The 22,501-nt window shown below is 40.9% G+C and overlaps 1 protein-coding gene and 1 non-coding gene across 2 annotated transcripts in view; both read left to right on the top strand.

Annotated features, from left to right (window-relative positions):
* The window catches only part of LOC136308987 (centriole and centriolar satellite protein OFD1-like), a 50,433-nt gene that overhangs the window by 9,468 nt on the left and 18,464 nt on the right, over positions 1-22,501 (top strand). The window contains 10 exon segments of the mRNA XM_066236959.1: positions 5,117-5,185; positions 5,273-5,303; positions 8,634-8,741; positions 10,104-10,185; positions 10,187-10,238; positions 10,746-10,919; positions 14,354-14,460; positions 16,580-16,699; positions 18,630-18,703; positions 21,693-21,784. Coding sequence (XP_066093056.1) covers positions 5,117-5,185; positions 5,273-5,303; positions 8,634-8,741; positions 10,104-10,185; positions 10,187-10,238; positions 10,746-10,919; positions 14,354-14,460; positions 16,580-16,699; positions 18,630-18,703; positions 21,693-21,784 — 909 coding nt within the window.
* On the top strand, positions 3,146-3,286 carry LOC136309814 (small nucleolar RNA SNORA8). Its single transcript, XR_010726452.1, has one exon. It is a non-coding gene; the product is annotated as a small nucleolar RNA SNORA8 (small nucleolar RNA).

Below are 22,501 nucleotides of genomic sequence, written 5' to 3'. Positions count from 1 at the left end.
GCGGAGATTAACAGTAGCAAAGGACGATGGAGTGCAAAAGTACTCACAAGATAGTGCATTACAATGAACAGGGTAGGAACCCTTTTCATTACTTAATGGTAACTACCATTGAAAAAACCACCACAGAAGCACATGATTTAAAAAAGGTAGCAAAAGAGGAAAGATGTATGGAATACAACCAAACAAAAACAAAAGATAGAAAAAAGAAAGAGAAGAATCAAACAAGACACAAAACAGAAAGCAATGTATAAAATGGCAATAGGGAACTCACAAGTGTCAATAATTACACTAAATGTAAATGGATTAAACTCACCAATAAAAAGGCACAGAGTAGCAGAATGGATTAAAAAAGAAAATTCAACTGTATGCTGCCTACAAGAAACTCATCTAAGCAACAACGATAAAAACAAATTCAAAGTGAAAGGCCAGAAAACAATACTCCAAGCAAATAACATCCAAAAAAAAGCAGGCATAGCAATACTCATATCTGATTATGCTGACTATAAGACAGCAAAAGTACTCAAAGACAAAAATGGTCATTTCATAGTGATTAAGGGGACGCTGAATCAAGAAGACATAACAATTCTTAATATATATGCACCAAACCAAGGAGCACCAAAATATATAAGAAAGCTACTTACCTTAAAACAAAAACTGACAGAAATACAATCTTACTTGGAGACCTCAATACACCGCCAACAGCCCTAAATCGGTCATCCAACAGAGAATCAATAAAGATATATTGGCCTTAAACAAAACACTAGATCACCTGGATATGATAGACATCTACAGGACATTGCATCCCAAAGTGACAGAGTATACATTTTTCTCAAGTGTACATGGATCATTCTCAAGAATTGACCATATGCTGGGCCACAAAAACAACATCAGCAAATTCAGAAAAGTTGTACCAAGCATATTTTTTGATCATAAATCCTTGAAACTAGAATTCAACTGCAAAAAAGAGGAAAAAACCCCCCACAAAAATGTGGAAACTAACAACATACTTTTAAAAAATGAATGGGTCAAAGAAGAAATAAGTGCAGAGATCAAAAGATATATACAGACAAATGAAAATGACAATACGACATATCAGAATCTATGGGGTGCAGCAAAAGCAGTGATAAGAGGGAAGTTCATATCACTTCAGGCCTATATGAACAAACAAGAGAGAGCCCAAGTGAACCACTTAACTTCCCACCTTAAGGAACTGGAAAAAGAAGAACAAAGACAACCCAAAACTAGCCGAAGAAAGGAGATAATAAAAATCAGAGCAGAAATAAATGAAATAAAGAACAGAAAAACTGTAGAACATATTAATAGAACAAGGAGCTGGTTCTTTGAAAAGATCAACAAAATTGACAAACCCCTGGCAAGACTTACCAAGGAAAAAAGAGAAAGAACTCATATAAACAAAATCCAAAATGAAAGAGGAGAAATCACCATGGACATCATAGATATACAAAGAATTATTGTAGAATACTATGAAAAACTTTATGCCACTAAATTCAACAACCTAGAAGAAATGGATAAATTCCTAGAACAATACAACCTTCCTATACTGAATCAAGAAGAAGCAGGAAGCCTAAACAGACCAATTAGTAGGCAAGAAATAGAAAAAACTATTAAAAACCTCCCCAAAAATAAAAGTCCAGGCCCAGATGGTTATACTAGCAAATTCTATCAAACATTCAAAGAAGACTTGGTTCCTGTTCTACTCAAAGTCTTCCAAAAAATTGAAGAAGAAGCAATACTTCCAAACAGATTTTATGAGGCCAACATAACCCTCATACCGAAACCGGACTAGGACAGCACAAAAAAAGAAAACTACAGACCAATATCTCTAATGAATACAGATGCTAAAATGCTAAACAAAAACTAGCAAATCGAATACAACAACATATTAAAAAAATAATACATCATGATCAAGTGGGATTCATTCCAGAATCTCAAGGATGATTCAACATACATAAAATGATTAACATAATACACCATATCAACAAAACAAAGAACAAAAAACACGTGATCTTATCAATAGATGCCGAAAAGGCATTCGATAAAATACAACACAATTTTATGTTTAAGACTCTCAACAAAATGGGTATAGAAGAAAAATATCTCAATATGATAAAGGCCATATATGATAAACCATCAGCTAACATCATATTAAATGGCACAAAACTGAAGGCTTTCCCCCTTAAAACAGGAACAAGACAGGGTTGTCCACTCTCTCCACTCTTATTTAATGTGGTGCTAGAGGTTCTAGCCAGAGCACTCAGGCAAGACAAAGAAATAAAAGGCATCCATATCGGAAAAGAAGTAAAGGTATCACTTTTTGCAGATGATATGATCCTATACATCGAAAACCCCAAAGAATCTACAAAAAGACTACTAGAAACAATAAGCCAATATAGTAAGGTCGCAGGATACAAAATTAACATACAGAAGTCAATAGCCGTCTGACCTGTGGTGGCACAGTGGGATAAAGCATAGATTTGGAACACTGAGGTCGCCGGTTTGAAACCCCAGGCTTACCTGGTCAAGGCACATATGGGAGTTGATGCTTCCTGCTCCTCCCCCTTCTCTCTCTCTCTCCTTCGTTCCCTCTCTCTCCTCTCTGAAAATTGAATAAAGTCTTTAAAAAAAAAAAAAAAAAAGAAGTCAATAGCCTTTCTATATGCCAACAATGAAACATTTGAGAACGAACTCAAAAGAATAATCCCCTTCACGATTGCAACAAAAAAAATAATATACCTAGGAATAAACATAACAAAGAATGTAAAGGACTTATATAATGAAAACTACAAAGCATTGTTAAGGGAAATAAAAAAAGATACAATGAGATGGAAGAATATTCTTTGTTCTTGTATAGGAAGAATAAATACAATCAAGATGGCCATATTACCCAAAGCAATATACAAATTTAATGTAATTCCCATCAAAATTCCAATGACATTTTTTAAAGAAATGGAACAAAAAATTATCAGATTTATATGGAACTATAAAAAACCCAGAATAGCCAAAGCAATCCTAAAGAAAAAGAATGAAGCTGGGGGCATTACAATACCTGACTTCAAACTATATTATAGAGCCACGGCAATCAAAACAGCATGGTATTAGCAGAAAAATAGACATTCAGATCAATGGAACAGAATAGAAAATCCAGAAATAAAACCACATATATATTCCTGCTGGGTGTTCAAAGCACAGTGCAATAGAAATTCAGTATCTGGCATCGTTGGTTTTCTTGGTGCATGCTAAACCTGGTATTTCTATTGATACAGTATTAAAAAAACACACCACATATATATGGTCAAATAATTTTTGATAAAGGGGCAACAACGCACAATGGAGAAAAGAAAGCCTCTTCAACAAATGGTGCTGGGAAAACTGGAAAGCCACATGCAAAAGAATGAAACTTGACTACAGTTTGTCCGCTTATACTAAAATTAATTCATAATGGATCAAAGACCTAAATACAAGGCCTGAAACAATAAAATACATAGAAGAAGACATAGGTTCAAAACTCATGGACCTTGATTTTAAAGAGTATTTTATGAATTTGACTCCAAAGGCAAGGGAAGTGAAGGCAAAAATAAATGAATGGGACTACATCAGACTAAGAAGTTTTTGCTCAGCAAGAGAAACTGACAACAAAATAAACAGACAGCCAACTAAATGGAAAATGATATTTTCAAACAACAGCTCAGATAAGGGCCTAATATCCAAAATATACAAAGAACTCATAAAACTCATCAACAAACAAACAATCCAATAAAAAAATGGGAAGAGGACATGAACAGACACTTCTCTCAGGAAGAAATTCAAATGGCCAACAGATATATGAAAAGATGCTCATCTTCATTAGTTATTAGAGAAATGCAAATCAAAACTGCAATGAGATACCACCTCACACCTGTTAGATTAGCTATTATTAACAAGACAGGTAATAGCAAATGTTGGAGAGGCTGTGGAGAAAAAGGAACCTTCATTCACTGTTGGTGGGAATGTAAAGTAGTACAACCATTATGGAAGAAAGTATGGTGGTTCCTCAAGAAACTGAAAATAGAACTACCTTATGACCCAGCAATCCCTCTACTGGGTATATACCCCCAAAACTCAGAAACATTGATACATATAGACACATGCAGCCCCATGTTCATTGCAGCATTGTTCACAGTGTCCAAAACATGGAAACAACCAAAAAGCCCTTCAATAGAAGACTGGATAAAGAAGATGTGGCACATATACTCTATGGAATACTACTCAGCCATAAGAAATGATGACATCGGATCATTTACAAGAAAATGGTGGAATCTTGATAACATTATACGAAGTGAAATAAGTAAATTAGAAAAAACCAAGAACTGCATGATTCCATACATAGATGGGACATAAAAACGAGACTTAAGAGACATTGATAAGAGTGTGGTGGTTACGGGGCGGGGGGGGGGGGCGGAAAAGGGAGAGGGGGAGGGGCACAAAGAAAACTAGATAGAAGGTGACGGAGGACAATCTGACTTTGGGTGATGGGTATGCAACATAATTGATTGACAAGATAACCTGGACATGTTTTCTTTGAACATATGTACCCTGATTTATTGATGTCACCCTAGTAAAATTAATAAATAAATAAAGAAATAAAGAAAAAAAGAGAATAGCTATTTTCCATATACTTTAATCATTCATATTTGTAAAGACAGTAAGAATTTACTTTATTTACATTTTGAAGCAATAGTCCTTTAAAATAATTAATTGCAATAGAAAGACTCTGGAATTGACTCATGTTTTCATTGGTTCATTTGATATTGGAGTGCTGGTCATCCCTAAGGCATTAAACCATTTCTGTCATTTCTGTTAGGCATATCATCTTCATTGTGAAGTATTTGGAGGTTAATTACATGATCAAGAAAAATATTTTATGTATTTGACCTCAATATATTTATTTTAATTTATTTAATAGTATAAGGAAGAGCTTCAATTTTTTATTAGCACAGTTATAATTTTATTTTTATTTAATGTGAAGATAATTCTTAGTCTTATATTTAGAAACATCCTAATTCCTCCTTTAAACACTGATGTAATGTCTACTTAATTAATCTTTTTTTTCCTTAAGGTATTTATGATGCAGGATCTATTACAACACATTAAAGTCAAACCTGACTCCAGTCTCTACAAGTCACTGGTAGGATTACTGAGTTTTTATAACCTGCTTTGGTTTGTTAATTATACCTGAATAGTCAAATAAAAATAAAATATTTTCTTTTAACAGATTTCAGGATTTGATAAAGAAAACCAAACAGGTAGGAGTCTCTATCTTTGTAGAGATATGGTAACATTTTTACACACCGCTGGCAGTGCTGGGCAAGCGGTGTGTATTTTTCCTATAAAAGTATGAAACTAATTTTTAGGGAGAAGAACAGGGAATCTAGTTTGAATTACGATTTACTTTTTTTTTACTGACAATACCTGGCCTTTTAAATAAACAGAACAATTCATCTGTTGTTTTTACAACTGTAGATCATTTCCTTCAAACGTCAATTTTTAAGGGCTTTATATACTCAAGAAATTTGCAGACAGTATTAGTAGCCCCACAAATGGATTGAAAGTTTCTACAAGGTTGAAATCACACACAAAAAACAACTAACTTAGGCTAAGTATCTTTAGATCCTAGATACTGGTTTCCAGAGTATTGTATTGATACTTGCTTAAAGAATTAAATATCTGTTCAGTGATATGTTATAGGTCTTTAGTCTGAAGTATTTATATTGGCCTGACAAATTAATTTTGGCCTTGATAATCGCCTTTGTAGACTTCATAGCTGCTATGAGACAGTATCAGTCTTTGCCTCCAGTTTCTGGCACTGAGTTCCTAAAACCCTTGTGACTTCCTCGGTGATAGGAGTGTCTTCTGTTCTAATGGAGCAATCTGGGTGGGCTCCCAGATGGTCCTGGATGTCTCCTGGGTGAGGGCTGGTCACTGGAAAGACCAAGCCAGGATTAGAAACTTGGACTTTTCACTCCACATCCGCATTCCCTTGAGAAGGGAGAAGGACTAACAGTGGAGTCCATGATTGATTAGACCTAAGTGATGAAGTCTCTATAAAATCCCCAAAGCTGGGGTTTGCAGAGCCCCTGAGTTGGACAGCTGGCAGTGCTGGGCAAGCAGTGTGTCCAGCTGGAGTGTAGAGGCTCCATGCCCTTCCATACACCATTTCACCGGGGCGTAGAGGCTGTGTGCCTTTCCATACACCATTTCACCGGGCGTAGAGGCTGTGTGCCCTTCCATACAGCATTTCACTGGGGCGTAGAGGCTCCGTGCCCTTCTGTACACCATTTCCCCGGGGCGTAGGGGCTCCGTGCCCTTCCGTACACCATTTCACCGGGGCGTAGGGGCTCCGTGCCCTTCTGTATACCATTTCACCGGGGCGTAGAGGCTCCGTGCCCTTCCGTACACCATTTCACCGGGGCGTAGAGGCTCCGTGCCCTTCCGTACACCATTTCACCGGGGCGTAGAGGCTCCGTGCCCTTCCGTACACCATTTCACCGGGGCGTAGAGGCTCCGTGCCCTTCCGTACACCATTTCACCGGGGCGTAGGGGCTCCGTGCCCTTCCGTACACCATTTCACCGGGGCGTAGGGGCTCCGTGCCCTTCCGTACACCATTTCACCGTACGTGTCGTTTCTATCTGGATGTTCACCTGACTCCTTCAGCATATTCTTAAATAAAGTGGTAGAGCTAAGTTCACTTTTGCCTGCGTGGGTCTGAGCCCATCACCGGTGGCATCTGATTCTACCTCCGTACAGACCATATCGGAATTGAGTTAAATTGTAGGTACCCAGAGGGGTCACACAGAGTCGTTTGGTGTGTGGAAAAGCCCCACACATTTGGTGACCGGACGTGACAGAGTGCTGTGCTATATGTCGTGTTCTCTGTAAAAGGAAAGGAGACTTGCAGGGAAGAGAGACCTAGCAGGGAAGAGCTGGGTTTTCCCTCTATAGAAAGGACGAAACTGAGTTTTGTTCCTCCACTACTGCTGTGACAGGGAAAGCATGGGCTAGGCTGACAATGGACTTTGTAGTGTGCGCATAAGCTGGGAAATTGCCTGTGAGGCATAATTATTCTTGAAGTCTTTTACAACAGTCTGCAACATTATGTAGTACTACTTGAACATTGTGCATGCCTGGATCTTGTCCGTTGTCATTGCTACTGCCCCCGCCAGGACATTTATTCAGAACTTACCATTCAACAAACGTTGGAGTATCTACTCCCTGCCAACCATTAGTGTGTGACTTAGTTGCCTGGTCTCTTGGGAGTAATGTTAGCAGAGATAAGGAAAGAGGATCACGGGACATCTAGATTGCCTGCCAAGCAGGGCATGCCTGTGGGACTTCAGTACGGTAAGTGATGCTAGATAGAGACTTATTCTAAGCCAGTGCCATCCGGTGTACTTGTCTGTGATGCTGGGAATGACTGTGTCTCTGCTGTCTGATATGGTAGCCACTAGCCACATGTCGCTGTTGAGCATTTGAAAGATGGCTGGTGTGACTGAAGAACTGAAATTATAATTTAAATTCAAACGCCTACATGTGAATAGCAGTTATCATATTGAACAGCAGAAGTCTAAGGTATATAGCAGGTGTCTGTAGCTTAACTATTGTTTCAGAAAGAAATTAAGGCTTTAAAGGGATAATAAGAAATAGTCCACTTATTATCGGTATTTATAGTTATCTTTAAAAATAGCTTTTTGCTTTTACATACTCTCTTTTTAAATATTTCTGGTTCAGAAAGACAGCTAGCTGGCTAACAGCTTCTCCCGGCTTCACCTAGCATCCTAGTAAAACTTCTGAAACTCAGAAAAACTAGGAGGAGCAGACATGTCAGACATCCTAATGGCAAAGTTTGGATAGAACTCTTTGCTAGCAGTAAAATAGCCACTGTGAAAATGCAGAGATTTTAAAAATTGGTGGCTTCCAATGAAGAGACTGAGACGGTCAGAAAGCATGTCGGGAGATATTTTGCACCAAACTGCTGTCTGTTCCGGGACAGGGACTTCAGTCTTATCTTCCATGTCTGTGCTCCACCGGGGTATTTTGAATGCACGTAACTGATCAATTTTTCTCCTGCTGACGGAGCCTGCTGATTTTCCCACTCCCTTGTCGACACTTAAAGTATGATCAGAGTTTTCATCTTTGCAATCGTATTAGGAAAATCGGATTTCTCTGTTGTAGTATGTATTTGCGTCTATTTATTATTGTTTGTTATTGAACATTAAATTTTTCTTATAAACTCTTTTTATGCACTTTTTTATTTTCTTACTGATTTGTAAGAGTTCTTTGATATGAAAATTAATACTGTGTCCATTTTGTAGCAGATTTCTTTTCCCGTGTATCATTTGTCTTTTGACTTTATTTTATACCATATACAAGTTCTTAATTTTATGTTGTTAAATATTTCTATTTACCACTTCTAGATTTTTGTGTCATGCTTAGAAAGGATTTCCCTCAGAAATTATTCTTAAAAGATACGTAGTGTAAGAAAGGATAATGTTATAAAACCAAACTTTATAAACAGTGAGCAATGTTTGAATGAAAGAAAGTTGTGAGACAAAACTGTATACATTGTGTTTTTTAGGTTTTCTCCTGGAGTTTCTAAGAGAAGTAGCAGAATATCATCGTGATAAAGAAACTTGTGACGTGGACACCCAGACAAGTCTGACGTTTCCTAGCAAAGACTCTCTTGGTAATTGTAGGCGTCTTTCATAAATTTAAGTCTTGCTGCTTGCCTTCTGAGTGGAGGAGATGACCTGCTTTACCGTGTTACACGTGTGTCCCTAGTCCGGGAGGGATGTCAGCCGCAGACAGCATGCCCGTTTCCTCTGCTGTCACTGCTGGAAGGAACCAGCCCTGCTCTCCAGTGCTGCCCCTCCCTCCACGACCACCAGGGCGACACTGTCTAAAATCCGTGGGGATGCAAAGGCCCACATTCTTGTTGGTTGGGTTGAACCTTTCACCGGGAGGCTCTTCCTGTATCTGATTTTACTTTATTTCATAGCTACTAGCGTGGGGAGATCCTATACTATTTGCATGCTAGAGAATATTCTAGAGACATCAGTGGCCCGTGGCTTCATTTTATAGTAGAGAAGGTAGAGGTAGCCCGAGGAAGGAAACCCCTTGGGAACCCCCAGTCCGGGAGGCCCTGGTTCTGCATCCAGGTTCTGTGGGCTGACCCAGAGCCTGTGCCTCCGTGCGGCCTTTCTGCAGTGCCACTCTGCCCTGTGGTTGTTTGTGTGCTCCGGAGAGAAGGGAAACAGCCGGCTCACGGGCTGTGATGAATCCATTTCTGGCCTTTCCTTACTCTTAAGGAGCACAGTGCCTTTAACTTGTAAGACAGTAAAAGTTCAGTTACCTTACTCAACTTCTGTCAGCCGTTTTCTCCTGTACATACTCTTCAGTGGCATTGGTGTTTACACGACTGGGCTGCTACTCCCGGTCTGGGTGTGCACTCAGCTATGTGGTTGGTTCCTGCGCACGTTCGGCTCGAGGGCCGCGGGTCGCTGCAGAGGGCACTGGAATGAGACAGTCAGCAGCCCTGCCTTTAGTCCCAGTTATGCCTTTATGTAGTTGCTTAGCCCTCTGGGAGTCGCTTACACTCTGGGCAGCCGTGTCCTTTGTCAAATGGAAGACTTGAAACTCAAGGTCTTTAATTTATTTGAAGGTCAGTGTTTTGAACACATGACTCAACTTTCACTAAAGACCAATAAAAGAACTCTCTGCTTTGGCGGTTCAAGACTGGAAAGAGATGCCGGTGTTTTCTGATTTAAACTTTGATTTCTCTTTCCCTGACATTTTATGATGAAAATTCTCAAACATTCAAAACAATTGAAAGTTTTACAGTGAACACTTATACACCTAGATATCCTCTATCACTTATCTGTCCATTTATCTTAATTTTTAAAAATTACTTTACAGTAAACTGCAGACATTTGTGCACACTCTTCTATTGTAAATATGCTCTTTGCTTTTGAACAGGCCTCTGGCCTCTTGTTCACTGACAACATTCCTCTATCCTCATTCCCTCTTTATTTTGTTTCCTTTTTAATAGCCAAGAAGCTGCAGGTCATTGATGATCAGTTTGCAGGTGCTTATCCTCCTCATCCAAAGTTAGCATCTTTAGAAATGAAGCTAAGAATATAAGAGAGAAATAAAACAGCAGCTTCAGGCAGAAATGCATGAAAAGGTAAGTTTAGGCCTGACCTCTGGTCCGCCAGTGGATAAAGCGTCGACCTGGAACACTGAGGTTGCTGCTTTGAAACCCTGGGCTTGCCTGGTCAAGGCACATATGGGAGTTGATGCCTCCTGCTCCTCCCCCTTCTCTCTCTCTCTCTCTCTCTACTCTCTAAAATGAATTAAAAATACATTTAAATGATACTGTTAACAAAAATGACATTTTGCATGTCTTTCATTCTTAATCTTAGGTATATAGGAAAATATCTAGAATCTATTAATGAACGTGATACTGCCTTTATGTGCGTGTTGTTTTCCTTTCCACTTGATGACATTTCTTTTTGCCTTTTGAATGAATCCTGCAGGTACAGTGAATGAGACAAAACTAAAGATGAATTTAACTATTTAGAATAGTTAAACTAAATGTTAAACACGAATGTTAAACCTAAACAATGGAGAACTTGTTACTATTTTTTAGTATCGTTATTGGCATTTACAATTATTTGTGATCACTTGGCAGTTGAAGCATTTTAAAGAGAGTGAAATAGAAAAAATTAAAATGGAAGAGAAGAGAAAGTCTGAGAAGGAATTAGCACAGTTCCGGAACGACGTGGAAAGAACTTGTCAAGCAAAATCTGAAGCCCTCCTTTCTCGGGAAAAGATGTCCCTTGAGAGAATTCAAAGGCACCGGGAGGTAATATTTTAAAGTCACTGACTGGGTGGCTCTTTCCTGCTGCTGTTAGGAGATTGGCTCACAGTGCCGAAGTGAGGCAGGGCCACTTTGTTGCTGGAACAGTTGATGGTGCCAGGTCCTAGAGGAGTAAGGAACTGTTGGCAAGAGCACACGAGCAAGACTCAGCCTCGAAAAACCTAGCAGATTTCCTTCCTCAGGTTTGCCAGAAGGGGAAATGGGTAGGAATGGCTGCGTCAGGAGTGGAAGTCGCTCTGAGTGAGTGGCCAATGTGAGGTTAGGCAGCACGCTTGAGGAGAGGACCAGGGCTAGGAAGTTGCTGCCCGGGGGCAGGGAAGAGCAGCTCAGAAGCAGACAGGGCAGCTGAACTGTTTTGGGGGCCCTGCTGTGACGAGCAGCTTGGAGGTGAAGTAGACCAAACCAAGTTCTGTGGGTGACTGTTCTGTTGTAGCTCTCGGGAGGGCTTGGAAGGTCAGCGAGGTCCGAAGGTAGGGGTATTTGGAGAATGTAGCCTTACAGAGCTAGCTGAATTGATGTGAGTTGAGAAAGGCAGCCTGTTTAGTTGAAGACTCAGGTTCGGCATGATGGTGAGGGGACCCGGAGGACAGGGTGGGTGGCTACTCATCTAGGGAGGAGGGTGCGCTCCGGGGCAGTCTCGCAGACACAGAGTAGGTCTGGGGAGACTGGCGGGTGGAAGAATAAGGGGAGACCGAGAGGATAGAGTTGTAGGCTGAGGTGTCAGATGAATTTGGACACCAAAAACAGTGTGTGTCCATTAGAGCAAAGGTGAAGGTCCCTGGAGTAGAGGAGTCCAGCACTGCAAGTACCATCCAGGTGTCCACTGGAGCTTGTCACCTGGGAAAGTGACTGGACAGGAGCTGGAGAGGGTGAGGAGTGGCGGGAAGTGCGTGTTGGCAGGAGGGATTGGATCCACTCCTTTCGGAAAAACAGGTTCCTGTCCCAAGGGTGTGTCAGACCAGACTGGGTTTGGGGCATAGTTTCCTGTGTATAGCCAGAACAACGGTACCAGGAGACGGCAGAAGTCAGAGCCTTCCTCCTGGCATCAACCCTTGCTTGGGGCTTCTCAGTGAGACCTGGTTATTAATGGTAATTGCACCCCTTCTGTGATTTTATAGAGCATTTCTGGGAATTGGGCTCATCTTAGCTATGATGATGATGATGATGATGATCTTAGGTATTATGATGATGATCATTTTAGCTATGATGATGATGATCATTTTAGCTATGATGATGATGATGATGTGATGATGATTATCTTAGCTATGATGATGATGATTATCTTAGCTATGATGATGATGATCATTTTAGCTATGATGATGATTTTAGCTATGATGATGATGTCATCATTTTAGCTATGATGATGATCTTAGCTGTGAGGATGATAATCATTTTAGCTATGATGATGATCATCATCATTTTAGCCAGGGGTCCCCAAACTATGGCCCACGGGCCACATGTGGCTCCCTGATGCCATTTATCCGGCCCCCACTGCACTTCCGGAAGAGGCACCTCTTTCATTGGTGATCAGTGAGAGGAGCACTGGATGCATCCTGTGCTCCTGGAGTACTGTATATGGCGTTGCTCATGTACAGTACTACTTCTGGTGACGTGGGATGCACGTGTCACGGCTCCGGAAGCGTGTCATATCACTTGTTACGGTTAGCAGTGACAAATACGGAACTGGACATTGACCATCTCATTAGCCAAAAGCAGGGCCATAGTTCCCATTGAAATACTGATCAGTTTGTTGATTTAAATTTACCTGTTCTTTATTTTAAATATTGTATTTGTTCCTGTTTTGTTTTTTTACTTTAAAATAAGATATGTGCAGTGTGCAAAGGGATTTGTTCATAGTTTTTTTTATAGTCCGGCCTTCCAGCAGTCTGAGGGACAGTGAACTGGCCCTCTGTGTAAAAAGTTTGGGGACCCCTGATTTTAGCTATGATGATGATGATGATGATCATTTTAACTATGATGGTGATGATCATTTTAGCGATGATGATGGTGACGATCATTTTAGCTATGATGATGATGATAATCATTTTAGCGATGATGATGAAGAGGAGGAGGAGGAGGAGGAGGAAGATGGAAGCGCAGGTCTTTGAGATGATTGGATTGTATTCAGACCATCACTTTCATCTTCACAATGGGTGACTGACTGGATCAAATCAACCACTTAGTAAACAGCCCTGAGTCCCCATTTAGTTAATGGATTCTTAGAAGGTTCTGGAGAAGGCTGTTGTCCTCATAAAGTACCATGCCTTCTCTCCATCACCTGGAATGTCCTTCCCCTTCTCTCCCGAAGAAAACTGCCCTGTCCTTTGAACTCCAGCTTGAGTGTCACCTCCTACTGATGCCTTCCCTGCCTCCCACTGATGGCCTCATTTAGGCGTCATTCTTGCCGTGGACCGTGAATTCTGGTTTTGAAATCATCACGTTGTGGCAGGATTGTTTCTCTCCTCTAGTAAAGTGAAGTGTTTTTTTTGTTTGTTTTTTGCATTTTTTCTGAAGCTGGAAACAGGGAGAGATAGTCAGACAGACTCCCGCATGCGCCCGACCGGGATCCACCGGCACGCCCACCAGGGGTGACGCTCTGCCCACCAGGGGCGACGCTCTGCCCACCAGGGGGCGATGCTCTGCCCATCCTGGGCGTCGCCATGTTGCGACCAGAGCCACTCTAGCGCCTGAGGCAGAGGCCACAGAGCCAACCCCAGCGCCCGGGCCATCTTTGCTCCAATGGAGCCTTGGCTGCGGGAGGGGAAGAGAGAGACAGAGAGGAAGGTGCGGTGGAGGGGTGGAGAAGCAAATGGGCGCTTCTGCTGTGTGCCCGGGCCGGGAATCGAACCCGGGTCCTCCACACGCTAGGCCGACGCTCTACCGCTGAGCCAACTGGCCAGGGCTTAAAGCGAAGTTTTTAAAAGATGGGACAGCATCTCTCCGTCTTTGTATCCAGCTCCCAGTGTATTTTTTGACATAATCGGTAAATCTCACAGTGCACACACAAATGGAAGCATGGCCTGTTTATTCAGGGCTTCATAGGAGCTTGCTAATGCTGAGTCGTAATGACCCTTGGATTGAAACTTTCAGACAACTGAACCTTGGGGATTTGGTTTTGTTTAAGTTTTATTGCTGAATGTACATTTTGTTGTTGTTTTGTGTTTTCACTGTAGAACTTATCAGAACTTACCCTGTTAGGACTACAGGGTAATGTAACTTAACAGTCATTGGGGAAAGAGGCAATTTTTGTGCAGCCCATACAGGCAGAAAGCATACCTTGAAGTGGAACCTCTTGAAAGTAAAATGGTTACTCTAAATGTCCGTACATCGATTGTTTTTTTTGGAATTTAGGAAGCACTCTTTTAGTTCACATCTGTTTTTTTAGCTTGCTTGCCTAAAATGAATGCTTTCCTGTACAGATGGAAACAAAGGAAATTTACGCTCAAAGGCAGCTTCTGTTAAAAGATATAGATTTGCTAAGAGGCAGAGAAGTGGAGCTGAAGCAAAGAACTGAAGCTTTTGAATTGTAAGTAATATGTTCTCATTTTGGATATTCAGAATCTATGAGATTAAAAAGAGCTAAACATGTCTAAGTGTTCTAATGCTAATTGCCAAGTAGAGTTCTTGGTTATAAAGGTGCTATCACCTGGCTTTAAAAGGCACAACTTAAGAGAAACAAAGACTAGCATCTCGCTTTTGAAATATTAGATGTTAGGATGAAAAGCAGAATGTGATACCATCATCAGACTACAATGAAACCCGACAAATAATTTGAAGAGTCTAATAATTCTTTAAAGAATCCTATTGCACATTTATGTTCAGTCATTCAGATCTAATGGTTGCATGTGCCCATGGTACTGAATTTCAGAGACGTTTACCTGTCTCCTATCAGAGGAAATTCGACGGCTCTCACTTGACTTGTGCTGGGTGAAACTGTCCTGTGATAGATGTGTGTACTTTTTCTGTGTGATCACAGATATTTCATTCTTCAAATCGTACCTGAGATAAATAGCAAGCTCATCACTCTTGAATTTATGGAATAAGCTTTCTTTCCTATTAGATTCTGCTACTGACACTCACAGATACTTGTATTTCATTAAAGGATTTGTCTTCATCTTCACTAATGTCATTCTCTCATTTGTATAGGCTTGAATCATTTGATTTTCCCTCTCTGCCAACCTTACTCTCTTTTTGGCAGTACTGAAATGGTAAACTAACGAAGTTTGGGTGGAGATAGCTTATGATTATATTATCACTTTACCTCCACTTCCCCTAACTGTTCCTCCCTGCTAAGCATATAGGGTAATACATGTAGTATACTGCAGGTTTTTCAACCGCCAATCTGCAAAAACAGTTAACCACCCTAATATTGTAAGAAGCTTATAGACCCAGTGATTATAGCCTCTGTAGTCTTCATTCAGCATCAGGGTGGTTAACTCTTGTGGACCGGCAGGAAATTTCTGGCGGACCGGCAGTTGAAAACCACTGTTTCACTGCTCCTTTGCTTTACAGATTAGTCAGCAGAGGGAGCTAACACACTGCGCTTTTATCCTTTGCTTGGCATAGTCAGAGTTCCCTGGCACTTCTCAGGGCTTGATCTAAGTACCCGTGAACCTGATTACCTGGCTCTGGAATTGATTTGTGCTTCATTTAAGGTCTCACTATGAAGACCATTCCATTCTTCAGTATTTGGAAGTTGTGATTGATCATGTGTCATTTGCTGTCTCTTTCAGCACTCTTTTCCATATTCAATCTCTAGATTATTAAATGCCAAAACCAATCTTCTACCTTTAATACCTATGGGCTAATCAATTAACTCTCACAGAAACAGTCTTATAGAAGAAACGAGCACTAAAGTAACTTAAGTTTGGTTTGTAGCTTTGTGACCTAACATCATTCTTTCTCCTCTGCCTTGATTATGGCCACTTCTCACCTGTGACCATTTTTAAGTGTGAACCGTCTCCTGTGAAAACGCATTTTGGTCTTTTTTTTTTCTTCTTTTTTTCTGAAGCTGGAAACAGGGAGAGACAGTCAGACAGACTCCCGCATGCGCCCGACCGGGATCCACCTGGCACGCCCACCAGGGGCGACGCTCTGCCTACCAGGGGGCGATGCTCTGCCCATCCTGGGGGTCGCCATGTTGCGACCAGAGCCACTCTAGCGCCTGAGGCAGAGGCCACAGAGCCAACCCCAGCGCCCGGGCCATCTTTGCTCCAATGGAGCCTTGGCTGCGGGAGGGGAAGAGAGAGACAGAGAGGAAAGCGTGGCGGAGGGGTGGAGAAGCAAATGGGCGCTTCTCCTATGTGCCCTGGCCGGGAATCGAACCCGGGTCCTCCGCACGCTAGGCCGACACTCTACCGCTGAGCCAACCGGCCAGGGCAGCATTTTGGTCTTGACGCTTTCACACTCCCTCCAGCCTGGTGCCACTGTATATAGTTCCATCTGCTGTGTGAGAACCATCGTAACTCGGTCAGTTCATAGAATAGATGGAAGACTTCTGGCTCTTTCTGTTTACTTCCCAGTGGTGACAGTCACAGAACAGTTTTAGTCTGTGGAGCTAAAATCACATGTTATTTTTTCCCCTATTATCTTTATTTCAGGTATTATAGTTTTTTATTTGCTCTTTATATTTTTGCTAATTTCAGGGCCCAGAAGCTACAAGAAGAAAAAAATAAAAGCATGACGGATGCACTTAGGAGACGGGAGCTGAATATAAAGAATATGGAGGAGGCCTATGACCCGAGGCTCAAGAGTGAAATTCTGAAGTAATTGGCATTTTTAAAAAAATAATATGTTTGAATTAAGTTGATGGAAACATGGCAACAGTAATGAAGTAAATAAGACGAACATTTTATGGTGAAAAAGTTAATGTTTAAGAAAATACCTGTTTTCATTGACGGTCAAATCAAGGCTTTCCCATGAGTATTTGAGTTCAGATAGTTTGAAAACAATACATACAGACAATAATATTCTCTGCTTGCTCTCACTCATATCTTCTCTAACATGTATCAAGGGCCTGCGATTTGCTGTAGTTTTTAGGGCACCTTGTGACTTGCACTGCTGATGAGCTGTGAAGTTTGAATTATGATCACTTTTATGTCTGTTTTCCTCTACCCCACTTGTACTGCCACTAGGATGGGGGTATATGACACTTTATAAGTTATTCTATCTAGTGGTTTAGTATTTGTCAGTGAGCATATGCCTTGTAGTCCTTCAAGATTCTGCAAAGACAGGATCGAAAGAAACAAACTGAAATTAAGTATATGAAGCAAAAAAAGTGATACTGAGAAAAGAAAATAAGGATAACTGTGGTTACTGTGGCTTTCCTATAGTCTGAGTTATTGTGACTACTATCTTAGCGCAGAGACATTAAGCCCATTTGGTAACCTTTTCCTCTAATGCTCAGTGTAATGCCTGGCACATAATAAATGTTCAGTTAGTATTCGTGAGTAAATGAATTCCTGGTGAAGAGATGACTCATGTGAGCTGCTCTAGTATTTCATAATCATTGACCTCTTTCTGCTGCCTTGCCCATAATTTGTTATTGATAATTCCATTGCATAGCACTTGCAGAGGTTTCTTAAGGTTATTCTTTAAAAGAATTTTAATAAAAAATAGAGTACCTTTCCATGTGTCAATTTTTAAATGATGGGTGATCTCTCTACATATTTGAGGTCAGCTTCTCAAATATAGTAGCAAACACTAAAGTATCTGTAGTTGTTAAACTCTTAGGAAAAACGGAATACGTGTTTGTTAACTTGACACCGCCATGGAGATTGTGAACTGTTTTGGTATTATTTGTCTGCGTTGGGTCTCCTCTAAGACTTTGGCAAGTGTTGTTGTCGGAAGGTACTCACCACACCACAGGAGTGCTTCTCTTCCTTTCTACTTTCTCTGAACCAAAAAGTCTGCTAGTCACGGTTGGTCGAGATAAGTAAAACTGCTTGAAAATGTGTCTTTTGGTATTGCTAGCACAGGTATAAAAGTGTTGGCAGTTGGCTCTCAATACTGTGCTCAGCACCCAAGGCAGAGTTCTTCTGGTAGGAGTGGAGGGGAGACAAGGAGGTGGGTTGGAAGTGACTGACTTCTTTTTACAAAACAAATGTATAAGAGTTTATTTGAGCCAAACTGATAACATATATAAACCAGGGTGCAAGACCTCAAATGCTTCTAAAATTATGTATTTTTAAAAATTAATTTTAGAGGGATAGGAAGGGAGGGAGAGAGAGATGTGCATCAATGTGTTGTTCCACTTCTTTATGCATTCAGTGGTTTATTCCTGTATGTGCCCTGACCGCGGATTGAACCTGAAACCTTGGCGTATTGGAACAGCACTCTAACCAACTGAGCTTACTGGCCAGGGCTGGAAGCGACTGACTTCTTACTTTTGGTATTTAGAGTCAGTTGCATACGGTGTAAATTTAACTTACTTTTTTGCGTCAGTCCAGACCAATGTGCAATTATTGTTCTCAGTAACCTCACAATAACATGAGTTTTGGGGACCTGGTTTACGGGATCGCATCAGGCTGTTACTGGACTTTATATACTCAGAATTTGAATCTCTGGCTGTATACTGAGAGACCTTGACATTATGCATGGCCATGTTCAGTGCCATAGATAAGCTCACACACTGATAGACTATGATCTCTCCAGGAAAGGGAGAAAAATCTCACTTTTAGCCATTCTGATTTTCAGGTATCAACTTGAGCTAAAGAATGACTATATCGCCAGAATGAACAGACTGGTTGAAGATGAAAGGAAGAATAAAGGTGATTCTTGGGGAGGGGGCTGTACTTTTCATTTCTGATATAGGTTATTAGCTTGCTACATTGGTTATGTTATATGTTTGTTGTGTGTGTTATATATACACTGCTCACAAAAATTAGGGGATAGTTTATCGCTTCATATTCATTTTGAAATATCCCCGAACTTTTGTGAGCAGTACATATAAAAGCTTATACTTCATTGCTACTATAAAATTACACCTTTTAATTTTACAAGATATAAAAAATAATCATTGCCTTTCACTGTGCTTTGGCAAACCTTCATGTATTTTAACCTTTTGTATATTAACAAAGGTCAGTGACTTACTGGCAGGATTTTATCCAACTTTACATGTTTGGGGTTTTTTTTTTAATAAGAAAAGAAATATATATTAAACTGAGAGTAAGTAGTATATTCAGTATTTTTTTCCCCATCTACCCCCCTCCCTCCCCTTTGGCAACCATCAGCTTATCTGTATCTGTGGGTCTGTTTTTGATTTTTTTAAAATTTATTTGGTTTTTCTTATTTAGATTCCACATATAAGTTACATTGTATAAGTTAATTATATAGTAGTTATCTTTCTCTGATTTATTTCACTTACCATAACACCCTTTAGGTCCATCCATGTTGTCGCCAATGGCAAGATGTCATTCCTTTATATTGTTATAAATAATATTCTGTTGTGTATATATGCACCACGTCTTCTTTACCCACTTATCTGTTAATAGTTCTAGGAAGTTTCTTGTGACGAGAAACTGGCTGCTTCCATATCTTGGCTGTTACTGTAATGCTGCAGTGAACACAGCGGTACACACGTATATCTTTTTGAAGTAGTGTTTTTCAGAGATACCCTGAGAAGTAGACTTGCTGGATCATATGGCAGCTCTAGTTTTAATATTTTGAGGCACCTCCATACTGTTTTCTGTAGTGGATGCACTAATTTATAGTCCCACCAACAGTGTGTGAGGGTTCCCTTTCCCCACAGCCTCGCCAACACTTGCTGTTTGTTGACTTATTGATGGTAGCCCATCTGACAGGTGTGAGGTGATATCTCAGTGTGGTTTTAACCATGAGAGTTCATTTTTTTTATTATGGAAAACTTTATTTTAACTTCCCTTTCTCCTGTTACAATTTCTTATTTCTTTTACTTTTTTTTTTTTTTTAACAGAGACAGAGAGAGGGATAGATAGGGACAGAGTCAGGGATGGAGAGAGATGAAGCATCAATCATCAGTTTTTCGTTGAGACACCTTAGTTGTTCATTGATTGCTTTCTCATACATGCCTTGACCAGTAGTTGGGTTACAGCAGACCGAGTAATCCCTTGCTGAGCCAGAGACCTTGGGTCCAAGCTAGTGAGCTTTGCTCAAACCAGATGAGCCTGCGCTCAAGCTGGCGACCTCGGGGTCTTGAACCTGGATCCTCTGCATCCCAGTCCGACGCTTTATTCACTGCGCCACCACCTGGCCAGGCTCTTTTACTTTTTATGTGTATCTGTATTAAAATAATTTTAGATGGATTTTTATTTGTTTGTTTATTTATTTATATTTTGTACTTTCCCGAAGTTAGAAGTGGGGAAGCAGCCAGACTCACTCCCGCATGTGCCCACCTGGGATCCACCCAGCATGCCCACCAGGGGGCGATGCTCTGCCCATCTGGGGTGTTGCTTCGTTGCACCCAGAGCCATTCTAGCACCTGAGGTGGAGGCCATGGAGCTGGTCTCAGCGCCTGGGCCAACTTTGCTCCAGTGGAGCCTTGGCTGCAGGAGAGGAAGAGAGAGATAGAGACAGGAAAGAGAGGGGGAGAGGTGGAGAAGCAGATGGGCGCTTCTCCTGTGTGCCCTGACCGGGAAATAAACCCAGGACTTCCACACACTGGGCCGACACTCTACCGCTGAGCCAACCGGCCAGGGCCTAGATTGATTTTAGAATGAGTGGAAGGGAGAGGGGCGGACGGAGGGCTGGGGTGGGAAAGAGAAATATCAGTTTGTTGTCCCACTTACTTGTGCATCCAGTGTTTGATTCTTGTGTGTTGCCTGACTGGGGACTGAATCTGTAATCGTGACATATTGGGACAACACTCTAACCAAGTGAGCTACCTGGTCAGGGCTAATATATTTTTATGCTTCAAGATATTTTCACTTGACATATAACCCCCTAAACTGTTGTGTATGTTAACCCAGGACTGGATAATTTTTCAGTCTCCAGGTAGATTACATTTCAGTATAGTTCTAGGAACTTTATTGTGACAAGAAGTTGAACTTTAGGTGGAAATTTCAAGGGAATTCTTGGAGTAAACTAGGGCTGGTTACTTGATGTTGACCTGTAAGGTCACCCAGTGTGTGGCTGCTCCTTTGTGACTTTCCTGTGATGACTAAGATTTCTTTTCGAATTGGTACCATCATGTTGTCATCAAATTACTATATTTTAGAATTTGATTTATTGATTTTAGAGAACGGGCGAGGAGGAGGAGGAAACATCAACTTGCAGTTGCTTCTCATAGGTGCCTTGACTGGGCAATCCCAGGGTTTCAGACTGGTGACCTCAGTATTCCAGGTCGTCACTTTGTCCACTGTGCCAGCACAGGTCAGGTAGAAATTATTTTTTGAGGATATAGCTACATAGACTTGTATTAGCTGAAGTGAAAATGACAAAACAGTGACTATAATATCCTAAGACAAGTCTTTGTCTCTGAGGAAGTTCTGATCTGTCGGCATGAGGGGTCTGAACACATGCTGTGAGTGTGGCTGGTGTGTGTAGCACAGGGAAGTTCAGCACAGAGGTGACTCTTAGAAGTAACTTCCCAGCACTTGTTGGGTAACGGGACTTATTCCTTCTTTGCCCCACTGGTTTTTAAACTGTCATATTTAACTCTGACATCTCCTAGTTTAGATTATGAAACAATGCTCATTAGGTCTTAAATATTGGCCATGGATTCTTAAATGAGTTTTGTATTCAGTAGGAAAATATGTTTAATTGGTTGGCTCTCTCTTTCAGAAAAAACTAGACTTTTGCAAGAGGAGCTCACATCTCTTAATTCAAAAATGGAGGAACTCAAACACTCTGCAAATTGTGTGAAAGAACTTGAGGTAATTGTGAAGCCTGTTATTTTTTTTAAATTGATGTTAAGCAATATGAATTTTAGGTTCAGTCATACATAATTTACCTTAAGTTATCTTTTCGGTGTGTTTCGACTATTATATGACTAAGAAGGTGATGGTCCAACTTAAGTTGACTCAGTAGTTGTTCATTTCTATCTTAGTCTCCCAGGGAAGCATGGAGCGGACATCCTTTGGGGCTTGGGGTCCTGCTTGACTCCAGTCTCTCTCCTTACTGCCTGTGTGCCTCAGGCGAGATCCTTCAACACTGGGCGTTGCCAACATTCCATGATGTTAGGGGACGTCAGTGAGCTGATTCACGTGCCTGGTCCGTAGCAGGGGCCAGTGCATCTTAGTTTCTGCCTCGGCCTCCTCTCTTTCCCATCAGCAATAGGTCCAATTCCTTTCATTACATCGGGATGCTGCTGAGAAAAACAAAACGAGATGCGAAATGCATCTCATTCATGTGCCACTGTTAACTTCATTTCTGTTTAGTCATATAATCTTAGGTACTTAAATATATTCTGTATATAAAGTTTATTTTTACAGCTGTAATGACATTTATTAGATAAAATTGTAGGCTTTTCTATGCAAACATGAAATATACTAAGAAACGGAAAGCTCTCACATATATTTAAAAACATTGCTACAGTCTGTAACTGCTATTGGGACCTTCGCTGCATCTGGAAAAGGGGGTGGTAATCTTAA

This window comes from Saccopteryx bilineata, chromosome 6 (genome assembly GCF_036850765.1).
Source record: "Saccopteryx bilineata isolate mSacBil1 chromosome 6, mSacBil1_pri_phased_curated, whole genome shotgun sequence".
In the NCBI taxonomy this organism is placed as follows: Eukaryota; Metazoa; Chordata; class Mammalia; order Chiroptera; family Emballonuridae; genus Saccopteryx; species Saccopteryx bilineata.
Note: the sequence above shows the minus strand (reverse complement) of the source record. Positions and strands in the feature narration are given on the sequence as shown.